This window comes from Schistocerca piceifrons, chromosome 1 (assembly GCF_021461385.2).
Source record: "Schistocerca piceifrons isolate TAMUIC-IGC-003096 chromosome 1, iqSchPice1.1, whole genome shotgun sequence".
NCBI lineage: Eukaryota > Metazoa > Arthropoda > Insecta > Orthoptera > Acrididae > Schistocerca > Schistocerca piceifrons.
In genome coordinates this window covers 497,629,430-497,651,868 of record NC_060138.1, presented here as the reverse complement: position 1 = coordinate 497,651,868, position 22,439 = coordinate 497,629,430, and the positions used below count along the sequence as shown (strand labels likewise).

General features: G+C 37.6%; 1 protein-coding gene across 7 annotated transcripts in view; it reads right to left on the bottom strand.

Moving 5' to 3' along the window:
• Positions 1-22,439, bottom strand: part of LOC124796088 (AF4/FMR2 family member lilli-like) — a 482,595-nt gene that overhangs the window by 7,187 nt on the left and 452,969 nt on the right. For all 7 annotated transcript variants that reach the window (XM_047260193.1, XM_047260215.1, XM_047260177.1 and 4 more), the window contains exons 4-9: positions 12,504-12,606; positions 11,403-11,530; positions 9,879-10,118; positions 6,037-6,349; positions 3,162-3,530; positions 575-825 (exon numbers count right to left, since the gene is read on the bottom strand). In XM_047260193.1, coding sequence (XP_047116149.1) covers positions 575-825; positions 3,162-3,530; positions 6,037-6,349; positions 9,879-10,118; positions 11,403-11,530; positions 12,504-12,606 — 1,404 coding nt within the window. The remainder of the gene's footprint in view (positions 1-574; positions 826-3,161; positions 3,531-6,036; positions 6,350-9,878; positions 10,119-11,402; positions 11,531-12,503; positions 12,607-22,439) is intronic.

Genomic DNA, 22,439 nt, shown 5'->3' with positions numbered 1-22,439 from the left:
AGTCTTTCCGCTCCCGGGATTGGAATGACTCCTTACCCTGTCCCTTAAAACTCACATCCTTTCGTCTTTCTCTCTCCTTCCCTCTTTCCTGATGAAGCAACTGTTGGTTGCAAAAGCTTGAATTTTGTGTGTATGTTTGTATTTGTTTGTGTGTCTATCAACATGCCAGCGCTTTCGTTTGGTAAGTTACATCATCTTTGTTTTTAGATAAATATTGTATTAATATGATAAGCAAAGTTCTGACAGAATTCAGAACAGGGTTAGATGGGTTATTAAAGATAATTATTATAAAAAAGACATGCAAACATGGAAAAACACACACACAATTAACATGTAATTATGAATAAAAATACCATATTAAATGATTTTCAGAGTTAAAGAAACATCACTATTAACTGGAAGGAAGGAGTATGTACTATAAGCAACTTTAGCAACAATTCAGATATGAGTAAATGTGTCATGAGATTTTTAATTTACTTGTGATCTGAACATGACAGGTTGTAAAAAATGCATGTTCATAATCCATTTGTTTTGTGTGTCATATAAAAACAATTGTTGACTTCTGTTAACAAACCTCTTGTGTTGGGGGATCCCAGTAGAGCGTATCTGTACTTAGAGATGTGGTATATGACGCTGCACTGCTCTCACCACCAGTAGCACCAGGCACTGTACAACTGATTTCACTTGATGTACATGAGTGTAGGCTGCACTGGCTGACCAGACCAGCACCAAAGTTGAAATAGCGATGTGAACGTTGTGGTTGGGTAACTGTAGTTGTCACAGGAGCTGGCTGTGAGCCGGAACGCCCAGTTTTTTCTTTCCACCCTGGTGACAGAAATTAAATTAACTTCTGATTTTTTCCTACATTTGGAAAAACTTCTCACAGATGTCTGAAAGCTAACTTGAAATTGATTTCAGATTATCTTTTAAACAGTGAAATTATAAGTAAACTTAATAAAAATGTTGTAACTAGGAAATCAACCTTGAAAGTATTTCACAATTATATACTTCATAAGCAATTGATAAAAATTGAACACAGAGAGAGAGCATCCTATTTAAGAAGCCTAATACAAAGTACACTATATTTCAAATTAAGTCAACACAATAGGAAAACTGTGCTGATATGATGTAACAAACAGAGATACTGAAAGACAAAGAAATGTCTTGCTTTCAGAGCAATGCAACTACTTCTGGAGCTAAGGGAAACAATGAATGGATTTGAAATTTATGAAAGGTGATATCGGTGAGGGTCAGAATGGAAGTTAATTTGTGAAGTTCAGTAGTTTACAAAATGATTTCCAGGAAAGGTAATGGAATGTTACAAAGAGAACAGGTGAAGGGAACATAAAAATAGTAACAGTATGGAATTCGAGCTGTGTCACAGACATCTACTGCCTCCACATTTATCACAGGTATAAAACACATATATACTATAGTGTCTGAATAACCAGTGAATGAATAACAGCTTGATTCATAAGCAACAGAACAAATAACCACTTTGAGTACCCCTCTTCTACCAGGGTGAGATATCTTGTGCACTGATGTTACTGAATGCTCCTAGCTCCCATTATTTTTCTGTGTTACCCTTGACTAGACCATCCCCATTTTTATATGAATGTAATATTTGCTAACATTTAACCCATAGACAATAATTACAACCACTTCTGAATTTCATTGTAGCCAGCTGCACTATACAGCAGAATATTTATTCGTGATCAGCTGCATCACTGAAAGACAGGAATGAGGCTGATCTTGCATGATGGTAGCTGCATTTTTTATGAATCTGGTCAGCAACAAATTGTTCATAAACTCCGTAGTTCAGAAGTATCACTTATGTGATTTCTGGTTGCCAGCTGTGTATGCCTTTATTGAACAACAAAGATTTATTCTTTATATAGACTTCTCAGCATAAATAACATGCTGAGAGCATATGTTTTCAATTTTGAGACATGTTCATTCACAGTATTTGTCACATGAAAAGATAAGAAGAGACTTACAAATACACACAAAGAAAGAAAAATAACAAATTCAAAATGAGAATTTCTGAAAGGGAACTGACACGTCACAGAAACTGCATATGAAGTTATTACAAATGTCATAAATATATACGCATGGGACAGTTCAGTGAGAAACATACAGATACACTCTACCTTGTGGTCAATTCCAAAATCAAACAATTTAAGGTATTTATTTTCACTGTCATTTACATGTGTTTATTTGCTGAATAATCATCCACTGAAGCTCAGTTCTGGAGATGCAGTTCTGGAATGGCATTCAGCCAAATGACAGTCAATCTAAATCCAAACACTCAAAACATTTTTATTTTCAGTATTTCAGGAGGTAGCATAAACTTTTTAGCCATGAGAAATTCATGTTTGACTGTGAAACTTGTATATGGTTAGGGCTCTTCCACAGAACTCAACTTCACACTATTAGTTGATCTGCCCCCCCCCCCCCCCCCTCCTCTGTCCCAAACCAACTCCTTACTTCATCTGCTGTCTGCTGTCCTGAATCAGAGATGCAAGGAGATACTTAGCATGTATATGTCACTGTCATGCAATAAAGTTATGCTTGAAATGTGTCGCACAGAGTTCAGAGGCCACTGAAAAATGTCATCAGAAGGATCTCATGCAATGTAACAGGGAACAAGACCCACATTGTGCCTCTATAATCATAGAGGCTCTGAGAAGTTTCATTACACATACTTTACCAGTAATCACCGAGTTATTACAATCTGATAAAGATTGTAATTCTGTGTTATATAGAGCATATTATGGAAGCTTACAAGTAATTCTTTGCATTATAGTTTTATAGGTTTTTAACCTGACTACATTGTTAGAAAAGTCTTGTACATACTGTGAAACAAAAGATACATCAACAATATCATTGCCAATTTCATATCAGTTGTAAACATATTAGGACTCAGTGGCAGTATAAAGATATTATGTGGACATGAAAATAATCCATCTAAAATCAACATCTGTGGTATGCAAAATTTGTTGTGGATGGTACTTCTAAGTAACATACCAGTATTTGGTTGTTTCCCCAATCTATTGTCATATTATGTAACAAGGAGAAAATGATTACTTATGTTTATTATGTGTATAATCTAGTAATTGTAGTTCTTACATTATGATATCATCTAACATATAACAATGTACCTTTAGACTCAGGAACAGACTTTGAACTGCTCTTACTGCTATGCCCATTGTTTCTATGCTCTTTGTGATGCCGAGATCTTCTTCTTGATGATGGCACACAGTGAGGATCACAGCAAGGGCTGGCAAGATCATAAGCTTCAAGACTTGAGCTATCCTGGTTGCTTGCTTGCATGCATGGATTACACAGATGATGGGATGAATGATGAGTCTGTTGTTGAGCCTGTTGCTGCTGCTGCTGTTGATGTTGTTGTTGCTGCTGCTGTTGCTGTTGTTGTTGCTGTTGCTGTTGTTGTTGTTGTTGTTGTTGCTGCTGCTGCTGCTGCTGTTCCTGACCTTTGCTTGATGACTTCGATGCTTTGGTGCTGCCACCTGAACATTTAATACATATTTACATTACAATAAAGCATGAATGAATTACTGAAAGATTACTGGTGTGGAGAAAATAATTTCAATGTAAACAATGAAATTTTTGTAAAAACTTCCTAGTATGTACTAAGTAATTTCATAATCTTCTTCTAGAAAAACTATCTGGTCTCAATACTACAAGTACAGCTAAGCTCCATAGGAATGTAATATATGTGATATAAAATTTGAGCTATGACTCAGTTGCACCAAAACTATGAAAAAAATCTTGCATCAGCAAAAATGAGAGCATAACTGTTTTAATAAATTGTAAAAGAGACAATGAACCACAGACATTATTGAAATATCAGAGTTTTCTCAATGTTTTCTTGCTGTATTTATTATTTTAACAACGCCTGTGACAGAAGAACAATGCCTGTACACCCAGCTTTTGTTGCAAACACTTATATTGTCTTAATGGTCCATAGGATTTCAATAAGCAATCCATAGGATCCCAGTTGTGCAGTTGTAGAAACTCCATTTCTGTCAATCATTCCAGCCATGAGTGAGCCAAGTGGGAGTTGGGCAGAAGATCTATGCAAAGACATCAATGAAAGAAATGGCGTTGCTGCAGTTGCACACCTGATTTTTTTCCAATCTCCAGACTGATTTTCTGTATTTCCACATGATTTTTTTGTGCTAGATCTGAAGATGGGCAGCTTGCCCAAAATCAGTCATGTGAAAATAAAGAAAAGTGATCTGGAGACTGATTTTGGACAGTTCTCTATACCCAATCCTTTGAAAAATGCACCACCAAATTCCTGCCCCATTGTTACCTAATCTGAACCTGTGCTCCATCTCTTCCTCATTTTCTTATAATGTATTACAGGGTAGATTAAATCTCATAGGAAATGTGCTATTGAAATTCCATTTCCAGCTAACCTATCCTTTTATCCAACTGATGTGTGGTGCAGAGACACATGCAACAGACAACAGTATTTATTCTAGTTTCACCACAGCCACAGGCATGTGTGTTTAGGTGCCTGTGTGGTTGTGTGCACGAATGTGCACTTCTCCTGGAGAAAGAGCAAGAGCTCAAAAGCTAGTTAACTGCTATTCTGTTACATGTGTCTATGTGCTTCAAATCAGTCAGCTACAGGTGAGTGGTTGCCTTTCCTTTATCTTACGTATTATTTCATCCAGGTATTTTCATTATTGTTAACCTCAGTGGCATAGTGAGGGTGGGAAGCGGCAAGAGGGGCTGTTATGTCCTGGACCCACTTGCAGAGGGGCACCAAATGGCCAAATGGGCATCAGGACAAACAAGATTTTCCGGAAAATATACTACTTTTTGAGTAAATTCTATACATTATATTACCGTATGTGTTCCTGGGTGGGGGAGAGGGGGTGCCACTAAAGTGTAGTGTCATATCCTGGACGCCGACGTGGAGGGGGGGGGCACGTTAATAAAGTGTCGTACCCCAGGTGTTAAGTATTTCTCTGCCACCAATTCCAGTATTTAGCCACCTATTAATATGCAATACTTTACTTTCCAGAAGTGATTGCTCATTGGGGCTTAGTGTACTGTTGACACTATGACATCTACATCTCTCAGGGGCTAGTATGAGTAGGTTGGGAGCCTTACAAGCTACTTTCATCTGAAATACATAGACCTAATTCAAAAGAAAGCCTTGAGCACATTCCACACAAGATTAATATACAATTGGTTTAAAAATAATGCAGTACATGATCAACGCTACAGAAACTGAACAAAATTCTACAAATACAAACAGATTTATCCAACCTCTGTCAGTCATAGAAGGGAAGAAAGTCCCTTTGTGTTTTTCTGCCAACTCATCAGAAAGGAAGCTGGAATGATTTGACATTCAAAGCAGTGCTGAGCTCTTCCCCTAAAGGTTTTCAGTTCATTACAATCTTCATCATCATCTTTCTTTCAAGGACTGGGCTGTTTCCTGTTACAAACTCACAAACAAAATCACTCCCTTTGAGGTCTTCCAATATCTCTTTTTCCCATTCAGCATATAGTTCATGATCTTTGGAGAATCCTGTTACCTAGCATTCTCAGAAGGTATTGTCTCCAATCTTCATGATATTTTTTAATTTTTTTTCGGTCATGTTGAAAATTTGTACTTCTGTTCTAATATCTTCATTTGCAATTGTGTTTTTTCTTGTGAAGCTCTTCGTCCAGAATAACACGGGAACAACCATCACTAAATAAGACTTGTCCTATAACTGAGTCATCCAAAACAATTTTTGATCTGACTGGATATTTTCCTTTGAGTGCCATTATTTTTATTTCATTAGTAGAAATTTTAAAGTTGTGTTTACTGCATATTTCATTTGGCTAGCATACTGATCTTTGGAGGGGTTTTTGCAAGGAGGCATCCCCGGGAGGGATCGTCAAATCTGAGCGAATATTTGGGTTTCATTGAACCTAAGATTCCACATGTTAAACATGACTAAGAAACAACTCAGAAAATCTTTTGAACAGTGATGATGAATGTCATCTTACCTGGTCCAGCTGCAGCCACACCATTTGTCTGATGGTAACCTTTTGATGAACCATGCCTGACTGGCAATTGGTCTGATGTCTTATGGTGATGATGTGACTGATGATGATGGTGGTGATGGTGATGATGATGACTGTGGTTGTGGTGGTGTCCAGAAATGGAACGTTGATGTGGACTAGGCACAGGACCAGGCCAGCTCACAAGGTATTCCCCGCTACTACTTGTTGATGGCTGCTGTAGCATGTAAGCTCGGTAACGGGGATCCAAGTACTGATATGCCATCATGAGTTGTTGTGTCTGTGGCTGCTGCTGCACCTGATTTGGTTGTAGAAGTACATACTTAGTAATATCACAGTGAATTTTGTTTAGAAGCTAAATAATCTCCAATTGCGTATTTTATTAGTCAAGTATCACTCTTATTTGTGTTACATAGAAATACTTTATTAACTCTATGAATGACTTTCACTTGTAGTCAGGTAGAAACATCCAATGTGATATTAATTGAAGTAAGAAAATCAATTTAAATGTGTGTAAGAGAAACAATAGAATGAGTCTCCAGAATTGCATCAAGCTGTAACTTTTCAAATTTTACAATATAAGAATAACACTATCAGTAACAATGAAACTAGGAAGTAATGAGAACTACTTATACTTCATGTGTATTCCACATAGTCACAAAAAAGTAAAGGTCTGTAATTAGTAGCACTACAATAAATCTGTATGAAGCATTTAACATGGACTTGGGAAGATACTTGTACATATCATGGTTTTCATTGTGGTGGTGGTGGTCTTCAGTCCAGAGACTGGTTCACTGCTGCTCTCCATGCTAGTCCATCTTGTATAAGCCTCTTCAACCCTGAACAACAACTGCAATCTACACCCAATTGAACCAGCCTACTGTATTCAGACCTTGGTCTGCCTCTAAATTCTTCCCCCCTCTCCTCCCCTCTCCACAACCACTTCCCACCATTAATGAACAGACTATTCATTGATGCCCAATCTCTTATTTTAGTGGAGTTATGCCATAACTTTCTTTTTTCCTGAATTCAGTTCAGCACCTCATCATTAGTTATTTGATAGACCCCCCCCCCCCCTAGTCTTTGGCATTTTTCTATAGCACCACATTTCAAAAGCTTTTATTCTCTTCTTTTCTGAACCATGTACCATTCACACTTCACTTCTGTACAAGGGTACACACTGTACAAACACCTTCATAAAAGACTTCCTAACACTTAAATTTATATTAAATGTTAACAAATTCAGAAATGTTTTTTCTCACCATTGCCAGTCTGTATTTTATATCTTCCGTACTTTGGCCATCATCAGTTATTCTGCTGCTCAAATATCAAAACTCATGTACTACTTTTGGCATCTCATTTCTTAATCTGATTCCCTCAGCATCACCCAACTTAATTCATTTCATTAACCTTGTTTTACTTTTGTTGATATTCACCTTTCAACCCCTTTTCAAGAATCTATGCATTCCATTCCAGTCTTCTTCCAAGTTCTTTGCTGTGTCTAACAGAGCTACAGTGTTATTAGCAAACCTCAAAATTATTATTTCTTCTCCCTGAATTTTAATTCCCTTTCCCAATTTCTCCTTTGTTTCCTTTACTGCTTGCTCAGTGTACAGAATGAGATAACACTGGGGATAAGCCACAATCTTGACTCACTTCCTTCTCAACTTCTGATGTCTTATGTATCCAAAGTGAACAAGTGACAATAATTATATTATATCATATTTTCATATGAATATATTGTTTAGTGAGGTAAGTAAAGACCTTAATTGGGTTTGAAATTTAGAGTTTATCATCAAGCACTTTGCATATTTTATTTCACTTCTCTTTACAGAATAAACTCCTTCATATTTTTCTTGTATAAGCATAAAGAAAGAAAATACTCCAGAGCATGTAAAACTGTTTATGATGCACTGAATTTCCATAAAATTTGTTGGTATTTATTTCATGACTCTACCCTCTTACTACCAATAATACAATAATAAAATAAAAATACATTTTTGGGTTATCTCTGCTCAATTCCTTTTATGCATAAGTACATCTGTGTCTTCATCTATGCTCTGCAAGCATCCTTTACTTTTCACTTTATGAATGGTGTTTGGGAATAATGATTGCTGGTAAAGGTCCATATGACAACTAATGTCTCTAGTTTTGCCATAAAAACCATTTTGTGAAACATATGTGGGAGGAAGTTATATATATATGTCGCCTGACTCTTCTTGGAACATAAGCTCTCAGAATTTCAACAGTAAACCTCTCCATGATGCACAACACTCTCTTGTAGCATCTGTCCATGACAAAACACATTGCTCTGTCGCTTCTTTTAATCCTACTTGTTAAGGGTCCCAAATGATGAACAGTGCTGAATAATCAGTCAAATGAATGTTTTGTAAGCTACTCTTTTTTTCATTAATTACATTTCTGTAAGATATTCCAAATGAATCTCAATACACCATCTGCTTTTCCTGCCGTTTATTGTACATGATCAATCCACTTTAGGTTGTTCTAGGTGGTTGCTCCTAGGTATTTTGTGGCAGTTACTGTTTGATTTTTCACCTATAGTGTGATCGAACAGTAGTGGAACCTCTTTACCTGTTTAGGTGTAATACTTTATATTTATTTACATTTAGGGTCGACTACCAGACCCTGTGCATCGTTAATCATCTGTAGGTCTTCATGTATTTCACTACATTCTTTTGGTATTGCAGTCTTTCTGTAATACAACAGCAATGTATGCAAACACCTTATGGAGCTTTCAAAATTATCCACTAGGTTATTAACATAAAGTCTGGTCTTATTCTTTGTTAGGTCATATTTTGTTGACTAAATGACAGTGTGGAACAGTTTCGAATGTCTTGTGGAAATCAAGGAACATGGCATCAACTGAGCACCTTCGTCTATGGCACTCTTGATCCTGTGGACAATCAGTGTGAGCTGAATTTTGCAAGGTCTCAGTATATGAAATTCATGTTAATTTTGCTCTTGATCTCGTGGACAAACAGTGTGAGCTGACTTTAAAAGGTCTCTGTTTATGGGATCCATGTTGATTTTTGTAGAGGAGATTTTGATTTTCCAAGAATGTCATAATGTGTGAGCACAAAAAATGTTTCACAATTCTACAACAAATTGGTGTCAGACAATATAGACTGTATTGCAGAATTATATCCACTGTGTAACATGAATGAGATACATTCAGTATGCAAACATATTGTGACTTTGTGTGTAAGTGGCAGAGCACAAATACATTTGTATGGAGTTTAATTCCTGGTTATTTCTATGGTGTTTTTTTTTCTTTTTTTCACTCATGCAATGCTCTGTATGTACAAAGTAATGAAAAAGTTGTATTGTGGTTTTGATTTGCTGTTGACCTGTATGTTCCTCTATAGCTGTCTGAGTGACCCAGTAAACATGTTGCAAAGTTTGAAGAAGTGAAGGGTATGTCACTTACAGTCAAATGTAACTTCATGTTATTCAAACTAACTTTCACATTAATAACTGCTTTACTTGTAGATCTATTGCATGCCATTTTAGTATATAGAAGCAGAAGTGAAGCGACTTCTCCTTGATACACACTGCATTACGAAATAGTTGCATCGGTCAGGAAATAACTATGCTACCTATACAACTGTTATTGCATTTCAGTCAAATCATATACTTATTAACTGAACCCATTAAAGACAAAAATAAGAGAACAAATATTGAACAAACAGAAAAATATGGAAGTAATTGTGAAGAAGAGGGAGTGAGGAAGAAGCTGAGGAGAGGCAAGAGGGAGGGAATTAGTGGAGTATGCAGAAACAAGATGGAAAAACACAGATGTAACTCACCCTTGCCACATCTTCAGTTGACACTGTTGGTCGACAGTATCCAAATTCTGAACCTTCAGTTTGTGTCGGTGTGGTAGCATCACCAGATCCAGATGCACTAGCTTTCTTTCTTGCAGGGAGGCTGTGTGTCTTCCATTTGCCCTGTAAGAGTTCTCGCTCTCGCAAGCACAGTCTCTCAAGTTCTGCCATTTTTCCCTGTAGGACACGCTGCAGCTGGATGTATCGCATATGAAGTTCCACCTGTCAACACATTATGGCCTGATCACAACAGTATATTCTCCTTAAGATTACCATTATATGAACAAAAGTAAACCATCAATGCCAATACAAAATAGCTATACATAATAATCTTTTAAAGCAATCAGAAAATAGCTAATATTCTGAACAATTATAGTACATTTATCTGAAAATCACGCTGTTGGTCTTTTAAATATGCAGAATAACAATATAGCTATACATAATAATCTTTTAAAGCAATCAGGAAATAGCTAATATTCTGAACAATTATAGTACATTTATCTGAAAATCACGCTGTTGGTCTTTTAAATATGCAATGAATAGCATTTAAAAATATATGTGAATATCATTAAACATTTCAGATGATATTTATGTTGGATCATAATTTATATTACATTTTTATTGGCTGTTTTCTGCCTTTTATTGGTAAACCAAGAGATGTGAGTTCAAAAACAGTAAAAAATGGATGTCAAACAGATCAAAAACAATACTCAAGTAGGGGAAGCAAATCAAGCCTGGAAGTAAGAACATTAATACTGAATTAGTTGAAAGGTTCCCTTAAAAATCTCTTCATAAGATAGTGAATGAAACTATTTACATAGAGAAGAGAAGGGAGAAGAGTCCAAGTGAAAATCTACAGTGACAATGTCCACCCTCAAAAAAAAAGCTTAAACAAAGGTGACATAAGCTGCAAAATATGTACAGTAAATAATTAGAAAAGTGAAATTAGATGAGAAAATTTTTTTAATACAAGTTCAAAGACAGTTGCTTGATTCCAAACAAAAATTAGAATATGACAAAATACCTATTTGTCACACCCTCCTGATTTTCATTCATCTGTCTTCTTTTGCCTATTTTTTGTATTTATATCTCTGCATTCACTTTTCTCTATATTAGGTTTTATACTTTTACACACTTACATCACCATTCATAGTGACTAGTTTTCATTTTAAGTGTTCCTGTTTCATGAAGGTCAATTAAATTTAGCACGCAAGTAACAAGGAAGGAAGTTTACTTAACAAACTGAAATATGGGAGTAAACTGAGCATTACTTGTATAAAGATAAATAATTTTTGTCTGTCAGAACAAGATGATGAACAGGATATTTCCTCTCACTCTGATAAGCAGGTATTTCATGTAATTTTACTTGACTTTTTAAGTTTCATTGTGGTACAGTCTTTCTTGTATGTAGGAGACATACTAGACTGATTATCAAGTAATCAAATGATTAATAAGTAAGTCTGTAATAGACAGTTAATGTCTTATTATATTTTATGTATTACTTACTTTTCGGACACAGTCTTCAAATAGCACCACCATCCGCATCCTTGAATCACAGTTTTTAATGAAATTAACAAGTGTCTTATGGTCTGCTTTTTCCATATCATGCCCATTGATTGAGAGAATGACATCTCCTACAAAAATTACATTGGTAATTACACTTACAACACTGATCATTTATTTATTAGTATTGTTTAATGTGTTCGTAAAGTGTTATTCTGTTAATGAGATTTGTTAGCTCAACTGTAATTGTATTAAAGTGCCATCAAATGCATGTTATGTTATGTAACAAAACTGAAATCAGTAGTGATTTAAGTGTTACTATTGGTAAGCCTGCTCGAAAGGATAAGAAGCTAGAGTAAACATGTCTGAGATAGTGGGTAGAAATTGCCTAACCATAAAGGAACCAGTGGCAAAAGGGGATGAAAATACCAAACTAAATTACATCTGCCTGTTGAAAAATCTAAGAAAGGCCTCAAACTGCACTAAAAAGGAATTCATCTGAGAGAAAAAATTATGAAATTAATGAGGCTTACTCTACAAAAACTGATATCCAGTCTTACTGACCGAGTTGCCCACTCTGTGTAAGAATTGCAGTTACACAACATGGCCAAAATAAAGCTGCCTCAAAAAGTCAGACATCAAAATAATTTACCCTACTTGATAAACAGGAGAACTGCTCTTTACAGAAGATGGTGGGAATTGTCTTTTTCTTAATTTCTGGTAATGTCTTTGCTGTTTCGATTCCACTGTAAAGAAATGCTGGAAACACTTTTTGAGCCAGTTTTATTTTGACTACCTTTTCATTGGAGGGAAATAAAGAAAGGTGACTAACAAACTTATTAATGAAATAGCTGTTTACAGTTCAGTTGGGCAACAAATTAAAAAATGTTTTCTTACATTTTTATGAGATTAAGCTGATGGATATGATCTCAGAGGAAAAAAAAAACTAATGTAATAGTGTCAAACTTTGACAGAGATATTGTAGATTATAAATGAGTTAAATATATAAATACAAACATGTGGGCTGAGGGCCACTTTGTTTATGAATGATAGAAACAATACATATGTGAATTATAAATAGTTGCATTCAATTCACAGACTCACCTTCTCGCATACCAGCTCGAAAGGCAGCGCCATCAAAATCAACATAATCAACATATGTGATCATTTCAATTTCTTGTTCCTTCTTGTAGTGTATTCCATAGCTCTGCAGACAACCACAAAAAAGGAGTACGTCAGTTGCAACATATTATTATTTCAGATATTAGTGGGAAACTAATTTTACAGTGACAGTTCTTTTCTGAATGAATGACAAACTATAATAAATTTATTAGGGGGCAGTAATACTAAATGAGCAAATGCCGACAACATTACATGTCGCCACAAACATAAGCTTGCTGTCAGATGATGCTACTTCTCACTCTTTCATATCACTTATTTTATTCCACTTCCCTATCAGTTTTATTTTGATGGGCTGATAGTTCAAAAGTTCAATGACTAAATTCATTTACAATTAAGAAATTTATTGCTATGAAGATCACAAACAATTTTTATGATAATAAGTTCTGGTTGTTCTTCTTTCTCTGCAAATGCATTAGAGTCCTAAGGCATATATCGTATAAGCACATTCAATGACATAATATGTCAAAACTAGTGTATAATTGAATATGGTTACAATACATGACTTCCAGGACTTTAAAAGAAAGATATGAAGATGATGTGTTGAATTAATCACAAATGGTTATTGCCAATATTTGTTTGCATAAAAAAATTCCTAACTGAAACTGCAGTGACAAAAATTCTCCCTATGAGGTGATGTCATATAATGTAAAATTCATTTACCCATTTCTACTTTCCAGTTTGTAAATGTGAGCTGGCAAAAACTAAATGACACTGTATGTAGAAATCAAACAAACAAGTTTCACATAGTAACTGTTACATGGGTTGGAGTGCACAACAGATTCAGCAGATGGGAGTTTATAAGAGGAACTGGACTGATCTCACCTTTATTTTGCCTATTGACTAATTAAAAAAAATTGCAAGAAAGTTCAATGAGTATAGCTGCAAATTTTTATTCATATTGGCCATGTTTTATTAGTTTCACTGCAGATTATATCAGTACTAATCTCAGATAATATTTTGCCTACTTTATTCATAAATTGGGGCAGGGGAATAAGTGCAGAAAAAACCAAGTGCTCCTAATAATCACGTTATAAATTGTAGAGTGAACATATTCGTGTATTCCTCTGATAGCCATTTGCTTAACTGCAAAATTTCAGCTTCATCACTAAACATTTTGTGACAGGATTTAATTGATGAGGTACACTTCACTATTAAGTATATATTTATGCTATAAATATTGTATTTACCTAGTTGTAATTTGTTCTATTACTATTATCAATTATATGTCATGCTGTTTAAGAAAACTATGAAGCAACATTGAACTGGGGGAAAATTGTTTGTTTTTTACACCATATGTTATTGGGTGTAACATTATGGATTTTAAAATTTGGCCAAATCTTCCAAAGTAACATTTTATCAGAGGACAAACAGTTTGTTCAGTATAGGGCCAATGAGACAAATGGGACGTGCAATGAACTTGTGACGTAACACTAGTTGGCTTGTCCACCACACTTTGTGAATGTTTGGCTCTGGAATAAGTATTTAATTGAAAAGGTACCCACTAAAGCTCTTAATTTTTTCATGTGCTATCGAGAACTTGGATGACTTTAAACATACAGTCAAGAATTATGAAAACTCATCTGAAATAGTTACTCACACCTTGCCAGAGATGGCTGCTGGTACTCATAAGACCTGCAGTGTCATGTGCTGTGACATACACAACATGGCCTGTCTTTCTCATGGGCCTTGGTTCAGAATGATGTTAAAAATGATATGAAAAGGAATTTCTTAAAGATTTTGTAAGTGGTGTGTTGCTGTTACAGTGCAACAAGACAAGGTTTAGAGACAATTACTGAAGAATATTTTTATCTTTTGCTTAAAACACCACAGTTGAATAAATGTTGCTGAGACACTGCAGACGTATGTCAGAACAATGGAATATTGTTGTTGTTGTTGGGGTCTTCAGTCCTGAGACTGTTTTGATGCAGCTCTCCATGCTAATCTATCCTGTGCAAGCTGCTTCATCTCCCAGTACCTACTGCAACCTACATCGTTCTGAATCTGTTTAGTGTAGTCATCTCTTGGTCTCCCTCTACGATTTTTACCCTCCATGCTGCCCTCCAATGATAAATTTGTGATTCCTTGATGCCTCAGAACATGTCCTACCAACCGATTGCTTCTTCTAGTCAAGTTGTGCCACAAGCTCCTCTTCTCCCCAATTCTATTCAATACCTCCTCATTAGTTATGTGATCAACCTATATAATCTTCAGCATTCTCCTGTAGCACCACATTTTGAAAGCTTCTATTCTCTTCATGCCCAAACTATTTATTGTCCATGTTTCACTTCCATACATGGCTACACTCCACACAAATACTTTCAGAAACGACTTCCTGACACTTAAATCTATACTCGATGTTAACAAATTTCTCTTCTTCAGAAACACTTTCCTTGCCATTGCTAGTCTACATTTTATATCCTCTCTAATTCAACCATCATCAGTTATTTTGCTCCCCAAATAGCAAAAGTCCTTTACTACTTTAAGTGTCTCATTTCCTAATCTAATTCCCTCAGCATCACCCGACTTAATTCGACTACATTCCATTATCCTTGTTTCGCTTTTGTTGATGTTCATCTTATATCCTCCTTTCAAGACACTGTCCATTCCATTCAACTGCTCTTCCAAGTCCTTTGCTGTCTCTGACAGAATTACAATGTCATCGGCGAACCTCAAAGTTTTTATTTCTTCTCCATGAATTTTAATACCTACCCCGAATTTTTCTTTTGTTTCCTTTACTGCTTGCTCACTATACAGATTGAATAACATCGGGGAGAGGCTACAACCCTGTCTCACTCCCTTCCCAACCGCTGCTTCCCTTTCATGCCCCTCAACTCTTATAACTGCCATCTGGTTTCTGTACAAATTGTAAATAGCCTTTCGCTCCCTGTATTTTACCCCTGCCACCTTTAGAATTTGAAAGAGAGTATTCCAATAAACATTGTCAAAAGCTTTCTCTAAGTCTACAAATGCTAGAAACGTAGGTTTGCCTTTCCTTAATCTATTTTCTAAGATAAGTCGTAGGGTCAGTATTGCCTCACATGTTCCAACATTGCTACGGAATCCAAACTGATCTTCCCCGAGGTCAGCTTCTACCAGTTTTTCCATTCGTCTGTAAAAAATTCACATTTTGCAGCTGTGACTTATTAAACTGATAGTTTGGTAATTTTCACATCTGTCAACACCTGCTTTCTTTGGGATTGGAATTATTATATTCTTCTTGAAGTCTGAGGGTATTTCGCCTGTCTCACATCTTGCTCACCAGATGATAGAGTTTTGTCAGGGCTGGCTCTCCCAAGGCCGTCAGTAGTTCCAATGGAATGTTGTCTACTCACGGAGCCTTGTTTCGACTCAGGTCTTTCAGTGCTCTGTCAAACTCTTCACGCAGTATCGTGTCTCCCATTTCATCTTCATCTACATCCTCTTCCATTTCCATAATATTGTCCTCAAGTACATCACCCTTGTATAGACCCTCTATATACTCTCCTTCCATCTTTCTGCTTTCCCTTCTTTGCTAAGAACTGGGTTTCCATCTGAGCTCTTGATATTCATGCAAGTGGCTCTCTTTTCTCCAAAGGTCTCTTTAATTTTCCTGTAGGCAGTGTCTATCTTGCCCCTAGTGAGATAAGCCTCTACATCCTTACATTTGTCCTCTAGCCATCCCTGCTTAGCCATTTTGCACTTCCTGTCGATCTCATTTTTGAGACGTCTGCTTCATTTACTGTGTTTTTATATTTTCTCCTTTCATCAATTAAATTTAATATTTCTTCTGTTATCCAAGGATTTCTACTAGTCCTCGTCTTTTTACCTACTTGATCCTCTGCTGCCTTCACTACTTCATCCCTCAGAGCTACCCATTCTTCTTCTACTGTATTTCTTTCCCCCATTCCTGTCAAGTGTTCCCTTATGCTCTCCTTGAAACTCTGTAGAACCTCTGGTTTAGTCAGTTTATCCAGGTCCCATCTCCTTAAATTCCCACCTTTTTGCAGTTTCTTCAGTTTTAATTTACAGTTCATAACCAATAGATTGTGGTCAGAGTCCACATCTGCGCCTGGAAATGTCTTAAAATTTAAAACCTGGTTCCTAAATCTCTGCCTTACCATTATATAACCTATCTGATACCTTCTAGTATCTCCAGGATTCTTCCATGTATACAACCTTCTTTTATGATTCTTGAACCTAGTGTTAGCTATGATTAAAGTTATGCTCTGTGCAAAATTTTACCAGACGGCTTCCTCTTTCATTTCTCTCCCCCAATCCATATTCACCCACTATGTTTCCTTCTCTCCCTCTTCCTACTCTCGAATTCCAGTCACCCATGACTATTAAATTTTCATCTCCCTTCACTACCTGAATAATTTATTTTATCTCATCATACATTTCATCAATTTCTTCATCATCTGCAGAGCTAGCTGGCATATAAACTTGTACTACTGTAGTAGGCATGGGCTTCATATCTATCTTGGCCACAACAATGCGTTCACTATGCTGTTTGTAGTAGCTTACCCGCACTCCTATTTTTTATTCATTATTAAACCTACTCCTGCATTACCCCTATTTGATTTTGTATTTATAACCCTGTATTCACCTGACCAAAAGTCTTGTTCCTCCTGTCACCAAACTTCACTAATTCCCACTATATCTAACTTTAACCTATCCATTTCCCTTTTTAAATTTTCTAACCTACCTGCCCGATTAAGGGATCTGACATTCCACGCTCCAATCCGTAGAACGCCAGTTTTCTTTCTCCTGATAACGACGTCCTCTTGAGTAGTCCCCACACAGGGACCTGAATGGGGGACTATTTTACCTCTGGAATTTTTTACCCAAGAGGACGCCATCATCATTTAACCATACAGTAAAGCTGCATGCCCTCAGGAAAAATTACGTCTGTAGTTTCCCCTTTCTTTCAGCTGTTGGCAGTACCAGCACAGCAAGGCCATTTTGGTTAGTGTTACAAGGCCACATCAGTCAATCATCCAGACTGTTGACCCTGCAACTACTGAAAATGCTGCTGCCCCTCTTCAAGAACCACACGTTTGTGTGCCCTCTCAACAGATACCCCTCCGTTGTGGTTGCACCTACGGTACAGCCATCTGTATCGCTGAGGCACGCAAGCGTCCCCACCAACGGCAACGTCCATGCTTCATGGGTGGGGGGGGGGGGGGGGGGGGGGACAATGGAATAAGCCACAGTGACATTGTTTATGTTGGACTAGGAACAATAAAGTGTTGGAAGTCCAGTAACCACAGACTGGATCCACATACCTGATTACCAACTGTCAATCTGTTTTACTGGCCAACAGCAGATTTAGGTGGGTATAAATAGTTGATGGCATACCATTTTGTACTTCAGTACACACCACAAAAAAGTTAAAACATGAAAACATATGGAACAAAATTTACAAATTTCACTGACAGATCATCAACATACTGGACTTGTGTGCCAGAAAAGCATAGTTTCAATTCCTATCTAGAATCCTGATTTTCCTACATCACTGTATTAAAATGTCAGGAAGATCCTTTGGAGAGGCCATGGCTGATATCTTTCCTCACCTTCCCCCTGCTTGCTCACCACTGTAGAAATGAGCACAAAAGGCTAAGCTAAGTGAGCAGACAGTGGTTTGTAATGCAGAAGAGGTTCAAACTGTGCACTCTCTTTCAAGAAATAACCATTAGTTCTGTTGTAACATTTAACACAAACAAATAAACTCACTCCACTTTGATTAAGGTGTAGATTTTCTTATTTTTATGTTTGGACTATTTGCTTATTTACTGGGATGGGAACTTAATTGTGAAGGTCAGGCATTTCAGTGTCACTTTACAATATATGTGCAAGATTTGGCTATGTAAATGGAATGTCATGATGTTTAACATAATATATTTTGAGATTTTAAATGCCACGAACAAATTCTGATTTCACTGCCATTACAACACCTTCCAAATAGAAGATTCTGATCTCATAGGATGCAAAGAGTGAAAAGCAGAGTTACAAATATGAAAGAGAACTTTATTGAAAGAGGTCATTAATTTACAAGAAGTAGTCAAAGTCTTTAGAATGATATTCTCACTCGGCACCAGAGTGTGCATTGATACGAAACTTCCTGACAAATTGAAACTGTTTGCCAGACTGAGATTCGAACTCGGGACCTTTGCCTTTCTTGGGCAAGTACTCTACCAACTGAGTTACTCAAGCACAACTCACAATCCATCCTCACAGTCTTACCTCTGTTAGTACTTTATCCTCTATCTTCCAAACTTCATAGAAGCTCTCCTGTGAAACTTGCAAAACTAGCACTCCTAGAAGTTATGCAGGATAACTTCTGTGAAGTTTTGAAGATGAGAGGTGAGATATTGGTGGAAGTAAAGCTGTGAGAATGGGTTGTGAGTCATGGTGTGTAGCTCAGCTGGTAGAGCATTTGCCAATGAAATGCAAAGATCCCAAATCCCAGTCTGGCACACAGTTTTAATCTGCCTGATGTCAGTCTTTCTTTACACATTCATCCTTCAATATGACATATTTTTCCCAAGAATGAATAATTTGGTGGTGACCTTGGTTGCTGACGTCTGCATTTCGGCTGTTCAAAAAATGTTCCATCTCAGAAATCACATCATAGTCATTTGGGAAATACCTGCCATTCACTGTTTTTTCATCTGAGGGAAGAGAAAGAAGCCACTGGGTTGCATACCAGCAGAGATGATGCAAAATTTGATGGCCCAAAGAAGCAACATGTATGAACCATTTCTGTGTAGAATGTGTTGGGGCATTGTTGTGGAGTGAAAACAACCCCTTGAGCAACTTCCCACAACTCTTCTTGTTGACACCTTCCTGCAAGCTTGTCACAAGATTTTTGTACTTATCTATTAGCACCACACCATGGCATTCCCAAAAATGTATCACCTTTTCTGATGATGGCTGGGTCCCTTATCTTCTTGGGGAGTGGTGAGCCCACATGTTTCCACCACTTGCTTTGCTCCTTTGTCTACGAGGTCATAAAGATACAGCTATCACTCTTCCATGGTGGTTAGGCAGCTAAAGAAGTCATCTATAGTGGCCTGACACAGTTACAATATTTTCTCTGTTGCCTCATTTTGGCAGGCTTTTGGAATGGGTGTGAGCAGTAGAGATTAGAAACGGAGTGAGTAGGAGTCTTATGTTGCAGGCTGCATACTTCACAAATCAAGGCATGCTGTTAAATCAGTGCTAATGGGCTTCCTTCAGTTGTGTTGTACTTCTGTGATCACGACGAGTCTGAGAGCTGACGCACTGTGGTCACTCCGTACTCGTTGACTCGTTCTCTCTTAGTGAAGCTGGGAAGCAAGCATTAGGGTGTAAGAATAGTGATGACTTATTGTTAGTATGGAAGATGAGTACACGATCTTGCTGCTGTAATGTAGCAATGGCAAAGCGAAATGACTGATCGTGGGGATCAGATGGCCTTCAAAATAACTGTGTTTTGCAAGACTATGGTGGGTGTAAGACAAAACTTAACTGATGCAAAGTAGGCTATACTATTGCAAATGTGTTCCATTAGAGAAAGGGTGATAAGTTTGATACTATAGGCCACACTTCAAATGAAAAACATGCAAATTTAGCCCAATGCAAACAAAATGGTTGTGTTCTTGTTTATTCCACCTCCACCATGAGAAAATATATCTGTTGCGTCAAACAAAACCTGGACAAGCGTAACGACACTTTTACATCCCTGCAGCAACAAATTGCACTATTTCTATATTCATCTAGTCGTGGCAACTTACATTTATGAGATGATAGCGAGTTGTGTAGATTATCATTAATTTCTGTAATTTATTTTAACAATTAATCGTCATTTACAGATTGCACCTCATCTTCACATCATGTTTATTGGACTGGGTAATGTCTCGAATGTGTGTATGTGCCACTCTAATTGTTAGACGTTCTCTGAATAGATATTAAATATTAAAATAAATTTACAGCAGTCTTCGAAACAGTTTATCTACATAAATGTGCGTATAAACAGAGCAATATTCACTGCTAACCGACTAGGCGTTATGTTGGCGTGTAACCTGCTTCAGTCATTTAGGCAAGTTGAACATTTTGTGACATTTCCGCTTGCTTCTCTGCAATGTATGATCTACATGATAAATAAAATTACACTTGAGAATGGCTGCAAAGCCAAAATCATGACTGTATAGAATAAATGAATATTCATTTATAGTTCAATGGCGGAAATCTCTTTTAAAACGGTTTCGTATGCAGCGAGAATGACGCGAGCCCCTGGGTATACTTGCGAATTCGTGTTCTCGCTCTCCTTTCTAAGCGAATCGGGACCACTCGTGCTCAATAGACTCAGGTGACGAGTGGACTGCAGCAGAGACAGGCAGGTCAAGTCTACGGGCACACGGAGACGGTGAGTTCGGAAATTATGTCACAGGATTCGCTGACGATTTTAAAGCGAGTATGGGAAGCTCATTTCTGATCTCTATTGAGCGGCCAGACAGCGAGTGAACTTTTTCACGTTCGAAATTTTATGTAAAGTGTTGAAAATTGATCCACGACTGATTTTCAGTTTCCATCTGTAGTCTCATTTGTGATATGCCAGTCTTTGAGCACCAGGACCTCCAGTTCTCTTGTGATCCCAGTCCTTTGGACCTACCATATCATTCTTCACCATTCAGACATGTCTGACAACACTGGAAGCATCTGCGACAACTAACCACCGTGTGGTACACTGAGATGACAAAAGTCATGGGATAACGATATGCACATGTACAGATGGAGGCAGTATCGCATACAGAGGGTATAAAAGAGAAGTGCATTGGCGGAGCTGTCGTTTGCACGCAGGTGATTCGTGTGAGAAGGTTCCCGACGTGATTGTGGCCGCACGACGGGGAGTAACAGACACTGAACGCGGAATGGTAGTTCGAGATTGGCGCAAGAGACATTCCATTTCAAAATGACTAGGGAATTCAATATTCCGAGATCAATAGCGTTAGCGTGTGCCAAGCATACCACATTTCAGGCTGTGCGTTTCATTCATCTCTTCGTCACGAGTCCCGTGCTTTGTTTTACATTTATTGTGCAGTAATAGCTGTTTCTTCCCAACTTGACCATGTCATGTCATACACAAAGGCTACACACAGGATGTCCATAGTTAAAGCACCAGTTTCAAAACGCTATAGCGTGAGGACCACTGTTCAGAATGACGTCAAATTTAAACAGCATATTAATGGTGGAGTGGGAAACGTCGTGGAACAAAAAAATTTAACGAAAATTTGACCAACATTTGAGAATACGCACACTAACAGATGCGTGGCACACGGCTGGCCCTCAAGTTTGCTTCCGAGACGCCCAAAATGACTCTCCATGAAGGATCGCTAGCTGTTAATAAAGCTCTTTTTCAAGAATGGTGATCGTGCACAGGTAGCCTAGCACAAGTTCCGGACACTCAAGAGTATGAAAAAAGGCACTGATGCAATGTCTGCTATGGGTCTGGAGAAAAGATTACTAAATTCGAAAAGACAGAGGGAGGAAAGCAGTCGAACCGACGTCTGTTGAAAATGTGTCCACAGCATTGCAGGAGGGGCCGAGCGGTGGTGTGCAAACATGCAGTACACGGGGAGTTGCCCGAACGTTAAACACGCCTGCGAGCACAGTGCGTAAATTCCTACGAAACATCTTGCATTGCTACCATTCAAGACCACTCATGTTCAAGGAGCTGCTTCCTGCTGACCTGCCAGCAAGACAACGTTCACTCTGGAATACCTGCTCACACGGAAGTGGACAAATGAATGGCCATGGAACATCCTGTGGGCAGATGAAGTCTATTTCCATCTCCAAGAACATGCCAATGCGCAGAATTGCTGAAAATCCGCACGCACA